Source organism: Conger conger, chromosome 2 (assembly GCF_963514075.1).
Source record: "Conger conger chromosome 2, fConCon1.1, whole genome shotgun sequence".
NCBI lineage: Eukaryota > Metazoa > Chordata > Actinopteri > Anguilliformes > Congridae > Conger > Conger conger.
In genome coordinates, this window is record NC_083761.1 from 70,997,864 (window position 1) to 71,014,899 (window position 17,036).

The window sequence follows — 17,036 nt, forward strand, 5'->3', positions numbered from 1 at the left end:
ACTGTTCTGTGTTGTGAAAATGAAATAACGAAGTGATTAAGCTTCACAGATACAGCTGGTATGTATGTGCTCAAGGAAAGAGAATAAAAATTGCTTAAAGGTACAATAGGTGAGATGTTTGTGTTAAAACATTGTAACAAGACCATTGTAAATCCCTTCCTATCATTGAAAAAGTGTACATTTGTCGGGCATCAAATGTATAAAAACATTGTACAACTGTACACCATTTAAAGCTCATTGGTTGAAAAACGGTTCCAACTGCCACAGCCAATGGCATTCTGGAAGCTTATTCCGATCGTGTTTGTTGTGTGCTGCCCAAATTGCACTCTAGACAAGCAATCACTGAAACAATTTGGGCAGCAACACGTTCCTTTTGTCTCTTTACGTGTTCAATCAACCGTAAACCTTTATTTCTCTCAAACTGTAAGTTGCAGTTGCATCGTTTGTGGTAGACTATCATATCTTAGTTATATAGCCAGGTAATTACGCAGCCAAATAACTTGCTTGCTCACAATATAGTTGGTTAGCTAAAGTGAAAACTATAAATAGTGTTGTGTTGAACACCAAAGTCAAGATCTCATAAAGTCACCTGTTCGGCGAACAATTTCTTACTAGAACACTACGAAAAGACGGCAGGCTCTGTTGCGTTTGTCAATGTCAGCTTTTCAAGTGCACGAGAAAACTGAACTGTATAATAACGATTTATATTACGCGTTATATTCATAGACTGTGGGAAGCATAAACAGTGTTGTGATTTGAGGTTGTCTGTTGTTGCAATTCCTCTCTTTGTTAGGAGTCCGAAATTACGTATTGTACCTTTCAAATAAAAACCCTTCACTGTCTATTAACACAAATGCACCTGCAATAACATATTGCATTTAGCAGAGTAACTGTCAAGAGAGGTTAAATACAGATCGTCATTCACTCAAATACAGACATTAATTAAAACCAGCTTGAATAAAAACGAACATACATAACCTGCCCCTAACACCAGTATTAGACAGCGCACTACAGGGGTGATTAGGGAGGGAAGTGACTCAAAATGTGTATTTTCTAAGCTTTGCTTGTTATGTATCGCACGTTGCTTTTGTTATTATATCTGCGACATTTAAAGTTAGTGTGCATACTTCTTCATCCTCTTTGGGTTGTATTTGACCTGGTACGCCCTCAGGATGAGCTTGTCTGGGCAGCTGTCAAACTGGTGTGGGATGACCTTCTGGAAGTGCTGCAGGGGGGACAGAACCACAGCCTGAGCAACAGACCATCTCACATAACACAACTGAAACCTACTGCCACGAAGCACGCGGTATAAAAACAGAGCAGACAGGGGACATTATCCTCTTTTTCTGCAGTCGAGTGAACACCTTTTTAAATTAAAATAACATAAGGACGCAATAAAATAATAGGAAACAAATAACAAATAATTGGAAACAGTAAAATTATTGGCACTGTAGCGCCCTCTGCTGTTCAAAGGTTGCTGCTAAAAAAAGCATGGGTACCCCAGATGAACCTGCAGGCCAACTCTTTATCCTCCCTATAATCCATCAGCATTCAAACCATCGTTATAGACTTAATGTCTTTTTTAATTTGGGGAATTTATTGCATGCCCTCTCCCCAAATGATAATAATCTTGTTAGCGAGCACAATGTAAATCCAATGTCCAATACAGCTGCTAGATAGGATAAGATACCTTGTGCCTTTTAATCAGCTTGGAGGAATCTTAATACGTTTTATCCATCGTCATAGCAAAATATGGCTTCCACCAGCCTCTATAATAAGATATGTTTTAGGCACTGTATTTTTACAACAGATCATCATTAAATGTTGGCTCAACCTGAATGGTAACTTTGAAAACAATAAGAAGATTACACTCAAGAAACCTGACATTCTGGGGTGGTTCACAGAGTTTGGCCCAGTCCTAAATCAAGGCTGTAATATCCAACACTTAACATACCACACCTCTACGAGTTATGAATGTCCTGGAACGGTTAACGTTTGCTTGCTAGAGCTCCCTACTGTGCTGTGGTTATCAGACCAACTGCTGGCCAAGTGCCACAGAGAGCTACACCCAGGCATGCAACCAGACACACTGATTAACATGATTAGGGCTCTGCTCTAATGTACTCTGGTAAATTGTGCTAGATGTGGCTCTGGTGGTATTGAGCTGTAATCAGCTGACGTGCTGCAGTAACTGACACTTGCAATGCCAGGCCTGGTGATTGGTGCATGTGACCAGGCCTGTGGAGTTGGGAGGGGCGCGCGATTTGTGCGGAGTACCTGAGACATGCCCTCCATGTCGAGCTGGATGAGGTCAGTCTGGTTGTACTGCAGAATGGCCATGCCCACACGGAATATGATCTCCAGCCCCTGTGCGGTGAACAGCGCACAATCACTTTACATCACAGTCACTTGTCACTCATCTTACTGCTGCCAACACACTGGATCAATAGTTCCCTTTCTCTCAGCCCCAGCTGATGTGTTTTCAGCCTTGTAATGTAAAATAGCTGCTGTGCATCACTGCTGTTGTAAACACACACACACACACACACACACACACACACACGCACACTGTCAGGCATAAACACACACTGTCACACATTCAGTATAATCACACACACACACACACACACACACACAGACGCTGTCACACAAACACATACACACACGCAACAAGCGCACACACACAGTCAGACATTGCACACACACACACACACACACACACTGGCACACATTTAACACACACACACAGACACCTCGGTGACTCTGACCTCGTACATGAAGATGTCGAAGATTCGCGTGGCCACGGGCAGCGGGAGGAAGGTGAGGAAGAGCGTGAGGAACCAGGAGGAGGCATACATGGATGTGTGGAAACTCTGTGAGCGGAAATGCACGTTGAGCTCCGGCAGCTGCTCCTGGGGGGGGCGCAAGAGGGAGGAGAGAGGCGTCAGGGTGCCATTCAGACATGGAGTACAGAACACTCTTTCCCTGACCGGTGACAGAGAGGGATAGCGAAACAGCGAAGCAAAAGGGCTGTCCTGGCTTCCTGGCTACGCATGAACAACGGCCGTTGAGCCTCCTCGTTTTCAGTACCAGAGAACAGAATAAATCATTGCTGTGTGACAAACCGGTTTCATCTTGTTGATAAAACAAAGACTAGCACTACATTGGATGCAGACACCAGGAGGTCTTATGAAACTGGAGAGAGTTAAGTCATTTATTCAGAGGGTACTGCACTGAAACTGCTAATGAATGTGTACGTCGAAAGAGAACATATTATTACACAGAAAAACAAAGCCTGAAAATGGGTGTCTGGGGCTACCCTGTACTTAACAGCATTATTGCTAATTGCCGGCACGGTATGACTGGTTGAGCAAGAGCCATGATTTCTAGTGGAAATGTACTCACAGGGTAAAGAACACAGTACGTTAGGAGAATCCTTAGACTGTGGTTTTCTTGTGCACTTGCAATTTCGCAAACTAACCGACTAACTGGTGCCTCAGTTACGTACTGCACTTACCACAACTTCACCTGTGCTGGATTTTCTCATTTAAATTAAAGCATTGTAACTGACCTTTGTATTCCTTGTATTCAGCAGTATGCATCAAATAGAAATTGCCAATATAATCTTTACCTGACAACTTTTAAAAAGGACAAAGTTCTGAGTGCCTGTTTTGAAAACATAGCTAGACATGAAAGAGGATTATTGAAGCCACCAAACCAAACCAAACCATGGGTGGCAAACCAAATGTTTTTCTGTTTTTTTCACGAGAACCGTTGCATCCGTAGTACCTAGTACACACAAACAAAACACTGTAGAACACAGCAAATTACAGTCCACTGACTGCCCTGAACGTGTCCAAACCTGTCCCTTTGGCGGTATTTGATTGGCTGGTTTGGCAGACTATCCGGTTTGTGAATGGCTGATGCCTGACTGGCTGATTGTTCAAACTTGTTGTGGACGGGGCCCTTACCTGCAGCAGGTACTCAAACTGGTAGATGCAGAGGCCCAGTTCTGCCATGCTGGGCTTGAAGAGCTCCCTCAGACGGTACTCCTGCATCAGACGCACAAAGACGCAGAACGCCTCCTCCTCCGGCATCTGTGGAGCACATGCAGAGGGAGAGGGGTCAAACGCAATCACTCCGTCATATTTACATCTTCTCTATCGATTACTCCACAGTGAGGTAAACAGGGAAGCAGAGATGGGTATTGTGATATGAGCAGAGGGTGACATCACCCTCTACAGTTAAGAGTGCAGTTGTTCCCGGAGACGAAAGCCTTGGTCATTAGCTTGATGAGATGACTAAACCTCTGGTGTCACATGCAGGGACCACAGTACAAAGCCCACAGCATATCAATATATATTTTTATTGCACCATCTAATTAATGGGATCCACTCCTGGAGCCTTTTAACTACAGTATTTGATAAGTGGCAAGTATGGGTGAGGTGAGTGGCCTGTTTGTCTTTAAATGTTCTTCAATTGCAGCTGACAGCTTTGTTCATGGCGTAGATGTTGTTTAATAACACAGCTAAGTTAGCATTAGCAACCTTCATGTTTAATAACGCACATAGCATTAGCAACATCCAGAATTAATAACACAGCTAGTATCAGCAGCATGTGTGTTTAATAACGCAGCTAGCATGAGCAACATTCATGTTTAATACCGAACATAGCATTAGCAACATCCACAATTAATAACACAGCTAGCATGAGGAACATCAATGATAAATAGCACAGCTACCATGAGCAACATTCATGTTAATTAACACAGCTGCATTAGCAACATTCATGTTAAATAACACAGCTGACATAGTATTCTCTCCTACGGTTTTAACGGTTTAAACTGAGTGCATATGACCGTGTTTATGTGTGTGTGTAGGGGAGACGCTAGAAAATATATGCAGTGATTCCTACTGCAGGCCTACTGCAGTGGTACAACAGACAGGGCAAGGGAAGGCGTACTGAATAGATTTCTTAAAAGGGCTCTTTGTGTCTTTAAATCAGAACTGGGAGGACAGGTACAACTTGTCAAACTGGAAAGGAAAGCTGAGGACCAGCGCCTCTCCACCTCTCCATGGGGAATGGCGTAGCAGACACAGGGAGAGTGAAGAGGGGAATTGGGCCAGTGCATCAGAGTGTAGAGTTGTGAACAGGAACCAGACTCACCTGCATGAGCAGCAGTCCAACAATGAAGGCACTGCCCTGACAGTAACCCACCTCCCGGTCCACGAGGGAGTACGCCTGACAAAGACCAATAAACAGACATGCAAGTTTACTATTCACAATAGTCTCCAGCAGACCTGGGACAAATATGTACATATTTAGAATTCTTTAATACTTAAAATACTTTTCTGTGCTCGAATGATCTTGCCTAGTGCAATCGAGCCAACCAGGAGGACCTGAAGGTGGGTTTTCATTTTTTGAGAGTATTGCATAGATTCCAATATGCCAGACAAGCACAGTAAAGCTTAGAAAAGCATTTGAATCCAAAACAATTACGTATTTGACCCAGGTCTGGTCTCAAGGCAAAACAAAATCAGCACCGCACCCCCCCCAAAATCTGCCCCTCCGCTCCAGCCCCCACCTTCATGACGTTGAAGAGCACCTCCTGCCCCAGGCTGTCCTGGCCCTTGAAGAAGTCGTGCTCGGGGTAGGTGCGGGCGATGTCCCGGCGGATCAGCTTCTCGCAGGGCGACGACATCTTCAGCAGCTCGGAGTACTGGTTCTTTACCGGCATGTCCGTGGCGTTCCCCAGCAGCTGCCAGACTATGGCCCGGAAGTGATGGGGAATGCCCTTCCGGATCAGCTCCTGATACATGGAGAGAGCGGGAGGGTTTACTGGGGGTGAAGGATCACTGAGGAAAAAGTGATTTCTACACTTTGACTGTGAAGACACAGATTCACTTAAATATTATTCTGTAAATGTTTTAAATTTTCGTAATTTTCCTTTACCCCCTTTCTGTCTCTCATGGTCTCCCCTCACCATTGTACCCACTGTCGCTCTTTGCCTGTATATTTAATCTTTACCATAAACTGGTCAACCTCTCCCCCACCTCTCCCTGACATCTGACAAAGTGGAAGAGAATTCTCTTCCTCTCTCTGTCTCCCCCCACCTGCTCTCTCTCTATCTGTCTCTCTCTCTGACCTCACCCCTCTCTCCCTCCCTCTCTCCCTCACTCTCTGATCCCACCCCTCCCTCTCTCCCTCCCTCTCTCCCTGACCCCACCCCTTCCTCCTTCCCTCCTTCCCTCCTTCCCTCTCTCCTTCTCTCTCTCTCGCTGACCCCACCCCTCCCTCCTTCCCTCCCACCCTCCCTCTCTCCCTCTCTCTCTCTCTCTCTGACCCCCTCCCTCCCCCTGACCCCCTCCCTCCCTCTCTCTCTCCCCCCCTCTCTCTCCCTCTCTCACACCTTGAGCAGCTTGTCCTTCTTGCGCCTCCATTCCTCCCACTCGTTGACGATGCGGCCCCAGAGGATCCAGGTGTCCTCCTCCAGGTGGGACAGGTTGGAGGAGGCTGAGGAGCTGGACACCAGCGAGGAGCCCGAGTTTCGCCGGGACCCGCTCATGGAGCGCATGGACTTGGAGTCCGCCTCCAACAGCCTGGGAGGAGGAAGAGATGACTGCTGCGTGCCCTTGAACTATTCCCAATGCTGCAACAGGCCACAGCTCCCGTAGAGAGTTGTCATACACGCTCAGAAATAAAGGGACAGTGGAGGTACATTTTTGTTCTTCAAGGATCAAATTTCCCAAATCTACCCAAATTAGTTATATATTGTTGGCTTGGTGTATAATGTTATCCACCTATAGGGTACCAACAAGCATTTGAACCTATTTAGGCACTTTTACCTTTATTTCTGAGAGAGGTTGTGACCTTGAAACAATTATTATTTAATGCTGCACAGGTTTTCCAGCTGAGGGTTTAGACTCACGGTTGAGCTCTACTATCTCTAACAGACAGCCAACCTGCTCTGAAAGCACAGACACATGATAACCAAAGTCAAGGCACGGCTCTGTCTGGAGAGATACTGTATCCCAGCAGAAACACAAACAGTATCAAAGCACCTCTCACTGCCTGTATCTATCCAGCTGGACCACAAGGTTCCAGCAAGGTATTAATATTGTTATTATTGAAAAGCCAATTGGTAAAAGCAGTACAACAGGAGTACTGCTACAGATGCGTGGTTAATGTGCTGTGGTCCATAGTAAAGGGCCTATCCTTATTACAGACCCTGTGACTTAACTCAAAGGAGTTAACTGCTTTACAAGGTGTTGTGGCCTATATGTAGCGTCTAATACTTTTATTGCCACCTTAGTAATGGAGCCAGTGGCTGCCGTTAGCTGGACAGGATTATGAGCTGTAGTAATGGAGCCAGTGGCTGCCGTTAGCTGTACAGGATTATGAGCTGTAGTAATGGAGCCAGTGGCTGCCGTTAGCTGGACAGGATTATGAGCTGTAGTAATGGAGCCAGTGGCTGCCGTTAGCTGTACAGGATTATGGGCTGTAGTAATGGAGCCAGTGGCTGCCGTTAGCTGTACAGGATTATGAGCTGTAGTAATGGAGCCAGTGGCTGCCGTTAGCTGGACAGGATTATGAGCTGTAGTAATGGAGCCAGTGGCTGCCGTTAGCTGTACAGGATTATGAGCTGTAGTAATGGAGCCAGTGGCTGCCGTTAGCTGTATAGGATTATGAGCTGTAGTAATGGAGCCAGTGGCTGCCGTTAGCTGCACTGCAGGCAGCCCTCACCTGTTCTGCTCCTCTAGCTTAGCCAGCAGCTCCAGCTCGTCGGGGCTCAGGCTCTCAGAGTCGGCGGGGGAGGCTGCCGGGGCGGAGAGCGTGGCATCGTGGCAGGAGGAGTCGGGGCTGAGGACGGGGCTGCCCATGGACAGGGGGTCGGCCTCCAGGCCCGGGGGCGAGGCGGGGCACTCCAGGGGCTCCCCGGCGCCCTCTCTCTCCGGGCTGCTGCTCGGGCTCGACATGCCGGCCGCGGTGCACTCTGGGAAGGGAGGTGACGACGTGCTCTATGGCCTCTCTCTCCCTCTCGGTCCGCGCTGTGCTGGAGGCGGGGTTCAGGGCTGCTCACACCTGCACACAGCACGACACAGTCAGGCAACATGGCTACCACCGCTGCACAGTCAGGCAACATGGCTACCACCGCTACACAGTCAGGCAACATGGCTACCACCGCTACACAGTCAGGCAACATGGCTACCACCGCTACACAGTCAGGCAACATGGCTACCACCGCTACACAGTCAGGCAACATGGCTACCACCGCTACACAGTCAGGCAACATGGCTACCACCGCTACACAGTCAGGCAACATGGCTACCACCGCTACACAGTCAGGCAACATGGCTACCACCGCTACACAGTCAGGCAACATGGCTACCACCGCTACACAGTCAGGCAACATGGCTACCACCGCTACACAGTCAGGCAACATGGCTACCACCGCTACACAGTCAGGCAACATGGCTACCACCACTGCCTGTCCTCGCACCCGTTCAGTGGTTGCGTGTGTGCGTGTGTGTGTGCATGTGTGTGTGTGACAGAACTGATCGAGAGAGATTTTGCGGTGCGGTGTGACGGCAGCAGGGAGAGGCTCCGGGGCTTGGCGTGTGGGGGGTTGGCGGAGGGGGGTTTGGCGTGTTACTGCAGCATGACTGCCTGTCCCGGTCCTGTTCACACATACACTGTAATGGGCTGAGGGAGAGGACACACCGCTCAGTGTCTCCACGTGGAGGGGGAGCCGGGGGAAAGGAGCACAAAAACACCATTACTAGCAGGGTGACTGAAGCGTTTGTTCCCGCTCGCACTCATTTAGATGCAGGGAGAGAAAGAGAGGGAGAGAGAGAGAGAGATACAGAGGGGTAGGCGATAGCTGTAGGTTCTGTTAAGGCTACAGACACAACGGATAAGGGGGAGCCATCACACACACTTTGGGGAGGCTTACTGCATGCAAATTCACCACAATGACGCTCCTCCTGTCTGCACCTGGTCAAGCATGCTTTTTCACTCAAAATAAACAGCATAGGAACAGGGAACTATGGGATACGCCATGCAACTCTGTACCAATTCTAAATAACATGCAGGACATCCCAACCAGAAATTACACAGACATTTATATTCACCGTTGTAAATTAGGAATAAATTCAGATCAAGTAACACAGAGCATCCAACTTGCACGGAGAAAGCCAACCCAACTAAAATATCCAACAGTCAGAGATCACATAAAGCTGGCCAGCTGGGTGATGCAAACAGTGCTGAGACAATTCAATTATCACACAGTGAAAACTGGGGAAAGTCACTAGTCATGCTGGACATCCCTACAGCTGACGTAACAGAGCAGAGAACAGAAAAATTACCCATAGCATAAAAACCCTGGAAACAGCTTGAACTGAGGAATCACAGGGCCCACACAAGGGCAGCATTCATGCCATGATTAGGTCCCAGTGAAAGGGCCCATTAACCACCACATGAAACCAATCCCCTTTGAAAAACATCTCCAGCAACACGCAACTGAACGTAAACACTACACCAGAGCACTTTCTATTGCAGTAATTTCTGCTGAGCAATATAACTATCTGTACAAAATACATATAAATACAGTATATTCCTAGTCACAAAGTGAGCAAGGTCATGCGCTCATGCCAACCATAAAGATTCCTCCCGTTTGTTTTTGCTCACTCTGAAGTGGATTTTATGACAGATTGAGGACTGCACTCAATAAAACACTTTGTGTTTAAGCGCATGGTCAAAGGCCAGGCAAAACACAACAGGAAAAGCAGAAAAATCAAGATCGGCAGGAACCATTTTTGTTTGACTGTCTAGAGACATCAAAAACCTGATTTGAGTCTCAAATCCAAAATGAGCTACTTAATGCTCGCATGATGACTTGCACTCTTAAAACGAAAGACGGAGGGGGTTGTTGGTCTCCGTGTTATTTGAGCGACGCTGGATTGCGGCGTTATGTCCGAGCGCATCAGCTTTGCAGTCCTGAATGAGAGACGAATGGGCCGTGGGCTCAGAGGCCAGCCAGGGCTCCTGCCCCAGGATCAGCGGCGGGGGGAGGTCCCGCGACCTGACAGTGGCCCCGGCTCATCACAGCCACGCACCGGCGGGCCCCCGGAGCGTTGCCGCGGGGACGGACCCGCTCCATCCTATAGGAGCAGCGCACGCGGGGTTTGCGTGCGCGGGATTTGCGCTTAAGCACACAGTCGTTGCACAATAATGCCATTGTCAGCATGCCCCAGTGCTTCCTCCCGTGGCTCGTACTGTCTACAGGAATAGACAGGGCTATTGTCCTCTCCAACCCCTCCCCCAACACTCTGCACTCCACTGCCCCTCAACCTGACCCCCACGCTCCACCCCTGTCCACTGTACCTGATCTCCCCTCTCCCACTGCCTAGCATCACACAATTACAGTCTGGTCCCTGGCCAATAGTTTTTATTGACCTCAGCATTTCTTTTTCAGCACAAGGTGTTTCCTAACAGAATAGAGCAAAAATAACTACTTCAAGCACAGGTAATATACAGGCTATGTGAGCATTAAAGGCCTTGTGCTAAAAGTAAACAAGAAATATTTTGGATTGATTCCAGGTCTCCCTTTAAATTAAATATATATATATATATATATATATATATATGTATAATTTCTAATTAGATAGAACTGGATAGATAGGGGATACACCTTTAAATAATTTAATATAAATAAATATGATGGACATTCCATTCAATAAACATGAATGTTTTTTATTAGTTTATGGCTACAGTGTATGTAATAGCTTCTGGCGCATCTACTGTAAGCTATAGTTCCAGAAATCAGGCAGACAAACACAGACCTGTTTGTGTCAAAGAGTGGGGTTATTTCCTGTGAGAATTCAGTCTTTAGCCTTCAGACAAACTTTCTCCTTTTTTGTTTTACAACATATTGCCTGGTAAAATTCTCTCCTCCTTTGGTTCAGTACTACAACTTCACAATAACATTTACCCACAGTAAAGCAAATTCAGCACCATAATATGACGTTGTGTCTTCCAATGTTGGCACTGCCAGCTAGGTAGTTCTTTACTCATATTAGAATAACCTGAACCTCTGCCTGTTGCCACAACCCTAAACCTAACTCTATATATTTGTAATACGCATCAAAATATAAAGGTGAGGAACTAGTCAGTGGCACCTAATTTATCCCACACAGATTCCTGGCAATGCTTCACAGGTTCCTGATAATCCAAGTTTAGATCAAAAGAGATGGCAATACGGGATTTCATTCATGGTACGCCGTGACAAAACAACCTGATCCACAAGCAAAATATAAAAGCCTCTCTGAGACAGGGTGTGCTCGGTTCAACCTGTTGACTATCTACCCACGCCCAAGTGCTAATAGAAACACAGACATGAAGTTACATTTATTGCATTTGAGATTCAATGTCAATTGAACTGTACATCAGTCCCGCTGAGTGCTTTCCAGCTGCAGCCATAACTCCATCGGTGAGTCAACCGGCCTGTAAGATGAGCGCAGAACGGACCCTTGAACAAAGGGCCCTTCCACCACCACTCCAGCCTTAGGCTGTGCATAACTGCTGAGAACTACAGTGACGATTATAGAACTGTAACATGCGTTCATCAGGCAAATGCGGCTAAAAGGGAAATCAGTAATAAAGGGGGGGGGGGGGGGGTATAAAAGAAACGGTTAATGAGGGTGTGCGTGTCAGAGGCTGGGGCAGCACAGACAGGGGGAACCTGGCGGCCATGCCTGGGTGGCAGCAGATAAAGACGTGTAGCGGTTCATAATGGTCCCTGATGGGCAGCAGAGATGGGGACAGCGCCAGAGAGGCACTCACAGACTGGCACAGAGCGGCGGTGCGGGCCGGGCGCAGACCTGGGCATCCCGCATGCCTGCAGGTACGCACAGTCACGGGCATACGACACACAAACACTTCACCTCCTGTAACAGCTTTCTATACTACCTCACGGATCCGTTTTACAGTCGCATTCATTCGGCAGACACTTTTTTTATCTACGGCAACTTAGAAGGCCACAACAGCAAGTGATAATAATAATAAGGATAACTACAAGCACAGAACAGCAACTTCGTATATATAACTCTTAGTATATAGACATTTAGTGCAGACCTAATCAGACACAGTTAGTCTACTAAACAGGTATGTAGACATTTAGTGCAGAATTTATCAGACAGTTAGCCTACTAACCCGGTACTGTAAATAAAATTAGGAATTAAAGTGCACACATAATAGATAACGTTTTTTGTAACAAGCCATATTGTAATAAAACAGATGGATCTGAAATACAACAGATAAATGTAAACTTCAGTCCTAAGGCTTCTATGATTGGATTGATCCAGGATCTAATAAGGACAGTCTGAAAAGCTGATCTTAAATCATTCTTTAAAATAATTGCCACTGCTTTTCAATTATTTTAAATATTACCATCAAAATGTATGTGATCAGAACATCTATCAGATAATGTGATGTGACATTTGTTCTTTGCCAAAAGAATGGCATCTTGAGATTACCTTATGGCATGATTCAGACTGGTTAGTACTCCATAGACAGGACTTCAAAAACAATTACATTTCTTTGCTTTGTTCATTATGATAACCTTCAAAACAATTTCATAACTTCATGTCACCAAATTAATTTACGATAAAAAAGTATGTGTTTTACTGTAATGACAATTATCCTCCTAGCCATAGATAACACAAAGTTAAATCTGCAATATTTCTCCAAAGATTAGATACACTCATACCATTTCCTCTCACTTCTTAAAAATGAAGTCTATCCCGTCAATAAGGAAACAGTGAATATTGGCCTAGCACATAGTACATAGTTTCTGAATATTTTTGAATGTGTTGGATGAGCATTTCACATGCACACCAAGTTCAACGTGTTTCGCTAGGTATTCAAGTAATATACCTTTCAACGAGCACCCCAAATTCATCCTGGTAGCCCAATTCCCTAAATCAGCCACCTGACCATCTCGCTGATCAAACCTGCGACCTGGAAAAGCACTGACACATCTGCTCTATCAGCGATCCGTTTGCTTCTTACACATACACCGCTAAGATCAGAATCAGAGTGGCTCTCATTACCACCTCATTGTTGAGGGAGACAGGCCTAGTGTAACGCTCAGGCACAGAAAACCTTCGTTTTATATCGGGGAACGTTGGTCTGAAGGAGCAGCGTAGTCGCGCGACCAGATTTGGCTCGTTTCCGTCTGCCGTATCAAAAGCCGACAGGTAAACATCATTACCACTGATTAGGCAATGGCACTTAGGCTACCCAGATAATCTTCCAAAATCTGCAGTTATTATGACTGCTTTAATTGCATTGTCGGTCGGCAGGGGTAGCCAGTGTAGAGTAGCTAGATTTAGACTACTTGGATTATATTGCGGAATTAATTGAGCCCGTTCCAATGAACAACAGTGACTTTCATTTCTGTTTTTTTGTGCGTAAATAGAGCATAATGCAATTAAAACTTTGTCTCATATTTATGTGTAGTATTGTCGTTATTGATTTTACAATTTGATATCACGTTTTGCTCTGAAAATGAGAGGAACAAGGTGCAATGTGTAATTGTCGAACGCAAATGTGCGAGATAGGGAGAGCGGTCACCGCTGTCGCCAACCATACAGATGATGCACATGGAGAAGGAGAAAGATAAATAATATGCTTTGTTCAAGGCCAGCATCTCCTTTCGTCGCATAACTACACATGCATGACACAGACAAGCGAGCAACATGGACTGCAATAGCTAAATTGTGACTAGCTATTTAATCAAATAAATAATTAAATAAATAAAGGCGCAATGCCCACCTGGATACGGTCCCCATTTTCGTAGCGGCGCTGATAAACGCGTAAGCCCGATGTCATTCCGTTTATGGTCAACCATGTATATCTAAAAGAAAAACAACGTATGACAATAATGAACTGACCGCGTTTTGGTAAAGACAACAATAAAAGCAGCGCCCATGACATGGGCGGTCGTCTCTATTCAATTGAAAAAATCTCTCAGCTGTCAGTTTTCACTAGCTTCCTCAAGGAGACCTAGAGGCAACGCCCACGTGAGGTCGCACCGCCCGCTGAGCATCTCGTCCAGCCAAACACAGATTGTTGAACCGCCCACTTCATACCAAGAAAATTGGAATGACAGTTGAACCGTCAACCTAAATAGCTAGTAAACACGGAGATGATTTTCAAGAGCAACGCCGTTCATTACTCGAAACTGTAAATATCCAGACGTGCCTCTTAGTTTCGCTGAAATGGAGCGCACCAATCACACAAAGGAATGCATCCGTGATTGACGTTCTGCTGTCCAATGAAAAATGAATTATTTTCAATTATAGTAACATGACATTTACATCCACCAGTGCGGTAAATTTTTCATTCTAGGTGGTAGATGCCATTACAGCGGCGTTGACAATGATGCTGCTTTAATTAGCGTTTCAAGCGAATAACGTCTCTTGTAAATAATTTAAACAACGTCAAATTATTTGTTTAGTATATTCGGCTAGCCTGCATATTTTGTGAAACATTCGATTCCCCCCTCAAGATTAAATTTACTCGTTACTCATTTTGTGACGTGTAATCATTGATGTTTGAGAGGTTTGGATGAAGAAGCAAAGGAACTGTTAAGCAGCAGTGTGCCACTGCCAGCGAGGTACTCTAAACGCTGTCCATACGGACCTGAGGTAAATGGAGATACCAACAGATGTGTGCGGAGAAACTCAAGGGAAAATATATCAGACATAAATAGGTATTTCACATGTGGTTGCATTTAAAATGTAACAATACAGCACGGCCCTGAGACAGTGTAGGTTAAATATGTTTAGCTGTTTTATTTGAAAATGAGATGTTATAATCTTTAAGTAGAGACAAATCCATGCCATCGTGCCGTTATATAGTATATATAGCCTACTAAATAGACTATCATTGCTTGTCCCAGACCCACACTCAAAACTCAAGTGTCCCAGACACTAAATTCAAAACTTCAAATAACTTCCATTTCTAAACAAACGCTGATCTAAAGTGTGATGGATAATCCATAATACATTATATTCTCGTCCCATCTGCTAAAAGGTGCATGAGAAAGGATTAAAATGGAAATAAAAATGTAAGCCCCTTTTCAAGTAAAATGACCTCAGTGTTTAAAAGTCAGTTTTTAACGCAAGATTGACTGAGGATATGTGTGTGAGTAGAGAACGTATATACAATCTGGCAATACAATTCCAGTTTTGTAATTTGATCTAACACAGTTTCGTTGATCAATAACACTAAATGCAGTAATGTAATATTGTAAATATGCTTCTGATTTAATGAGGCAGATACTATACTCTTGGTGAAGCATTTCATATATGAAATATGAGGAATGACTCATATTTAAAATGACAACTATTCAAAAAGCATTTGTAAAATTATACTTTGAATATAAGTAGGCTACTGCAGTGAAATCCAGTGAGATTTAGTGCCTGGATGTGCTACTTTACTGACCCCGTGTGGTCAGAAAACACTATTGCATTATGTGTGTATGCAGTGCAGTCCTTTAATAATTTGGATAATGGCAATTTTTGTTTTGGTTCTGTTCTCCAACACATTTAATTTGAAATGAAACAATTAATATGAGGTTAAAATGCAGCCTTGCAGCTTTAATTTGCATCCACATCCTATGATCTATGGAGGAATTACAGCCATTTTCACAAATAGGCCCCCATTTCAGGGGACCAGAAGTAATGGCACAAATGAACATATTATTAAATAATGTAATCATATTCAGTATTGCTTGGTTGGTAATCTGATGACTGTCTGTCTGATGCTGGGCATCGTCCTTGGAATGCTCTGCCAGGCCTGTACTGCAGCTCTCTGTACTTCCTGTTTGATTCAGGGGATTTTTTTCATTCAGTCATGTCTTCAGCAAGTGGAATGCCAAAAGCACCATTCAATGAGTTTTGAGGCATTTGGTTGGATCTGAGCAGATACGATATTACTTTACACTTCCCACTGCTGCTGTCAGCAGTTCACACCATTAATAATGACAAGTGAGCCCATTTCAGTGGCAGCCATACATGTCCATACCATAACACTGCCTCCACCATGTTTCAAATATGGGGTGGAAATATGCATTGTATCATGAGCAGTTCCTTTCTTTCTCCACACTTTCCTCTTTCCATCACTTTGGTGCAGGTAAATAATCATCTCAGTTTTTCCGTACAAGTTTGCTGCAGAACTCTATACAGTTTGTGAATGTATTGGCAAACTCTAACCTGCCGTTCTGTTCTTGTGCCAGCGGTTTGAATCTTGCATTGAACCCTCTATGGTTATGCTGGTGTAGCCTTCTCTTTATTTTAGTCCACTGTATGTTTATTGTCTTCTTGATCTGTTCGATGGTTGAAAAGGGGTTTTTTCTCATTTGAAAGTATTCTTGAGTGTTCTTGATCTGTTCAACGGTTAAAAAGGGGGTTTCTTCACAATTGAAAGTATTCATTGGACATTGGACTGCTGCAGGTGTCTTCTGTGGTCTACCAGGTTGTTTCCAATTGCTGAGCCCACCAGCGCATTCTTGCTTCTTGGAAATGTGGCATTAAGATTTTTGCCTCTGATTGATTTATTCTGTTATTTCTCATGTTGATAGAAAACAGAAAATACAAATTCCACACAAAAATCAACCCTGTACATCTGAACATTCAATTGTCCAATTATTTTAGGTCAACCAAAATGGGGGGGGGATTATGCATAAAAAGAGCTGTATAAGTGTTTGTGTCCCAATACTTATGGACTGCACTGTACAGCCTGCGCAGCTGTTCAACAACAGTCCAAAGGATGACTTGTACTTATAGGCTCTATTGTTGCCATAATTGCAGAAACAGCCTTGGGTGATGCAGTAAATGAGAAGATTTCTAAAGGGCAGAGGGATGCCCTTTTTTTCTCTCAGGCAGTCCTTGTTTATATGTGATAGTAATGCATGGAATCGTATGTAAATAGCAACAGGAAATGGTGTTTGTGTGTGTGGTTGGTTGGGGGGT

At 44.8% G+C, this 17,036-nt stretch overlaps 1 protein-coding gene across 3 annotated transcripts in view; it reads right to left on the reverse strand.

Moving 5' to 3' along the window:
* evi5l (ecotropic viral integration site 5 like) overlaps positions 1-14,007 on the reverse strand; it is a 32,856-nt gene extending 18,849 nt beyond the window's left edge. For 2 of the 3 annotated variants that reach the window (XM_061231287.1, XM_061231285.1), the window contains exons 1-9: positions 13,834-14,007; positions 7,744-8,082; positions 6,410-6,599; positions 5,585-5,809; positions 5,167-5,241; positions 3,972-4,097; positions 2,769-2,912; positions 2,278-2,367; positions 1,128-1,225 (exon numbers count right to left, since the gene is read on the reverse strand). In XM_061231287.1, coding sequence (XP_061087271.1) covers positions 1,128-1,225; positions 2,278-2,367; positions 2,769-2,912; positions 3,972-4,097; positions 5,167-5,241; positions 5,585-5,809; positions 6,410-6,599; positions 7,744-7,976 — 1,181 coding nt within the window. In that variant the 5' untranslated portion in view covers positions 7,977-8,082; positions 13,834-14,007. Of the gene's footprint in view, positions 1-1,127; positions 1,226-2,277; positions 2,368-2,768; positions 2,913-3,971; positions 4,098-5,166; positions 5,242-5,584; positions 5,810-6,409; positions 6,600-7,743; positions 8,083-12,933; positions 13,016-13,833 lie in introns of those variants that run through there. The other variant, XM_061231286.1, reaches the window with a different exon arrangement.
* Between the last annotated feature and the right edge of the window lie 3,029 nt (positions 14,008-17,036).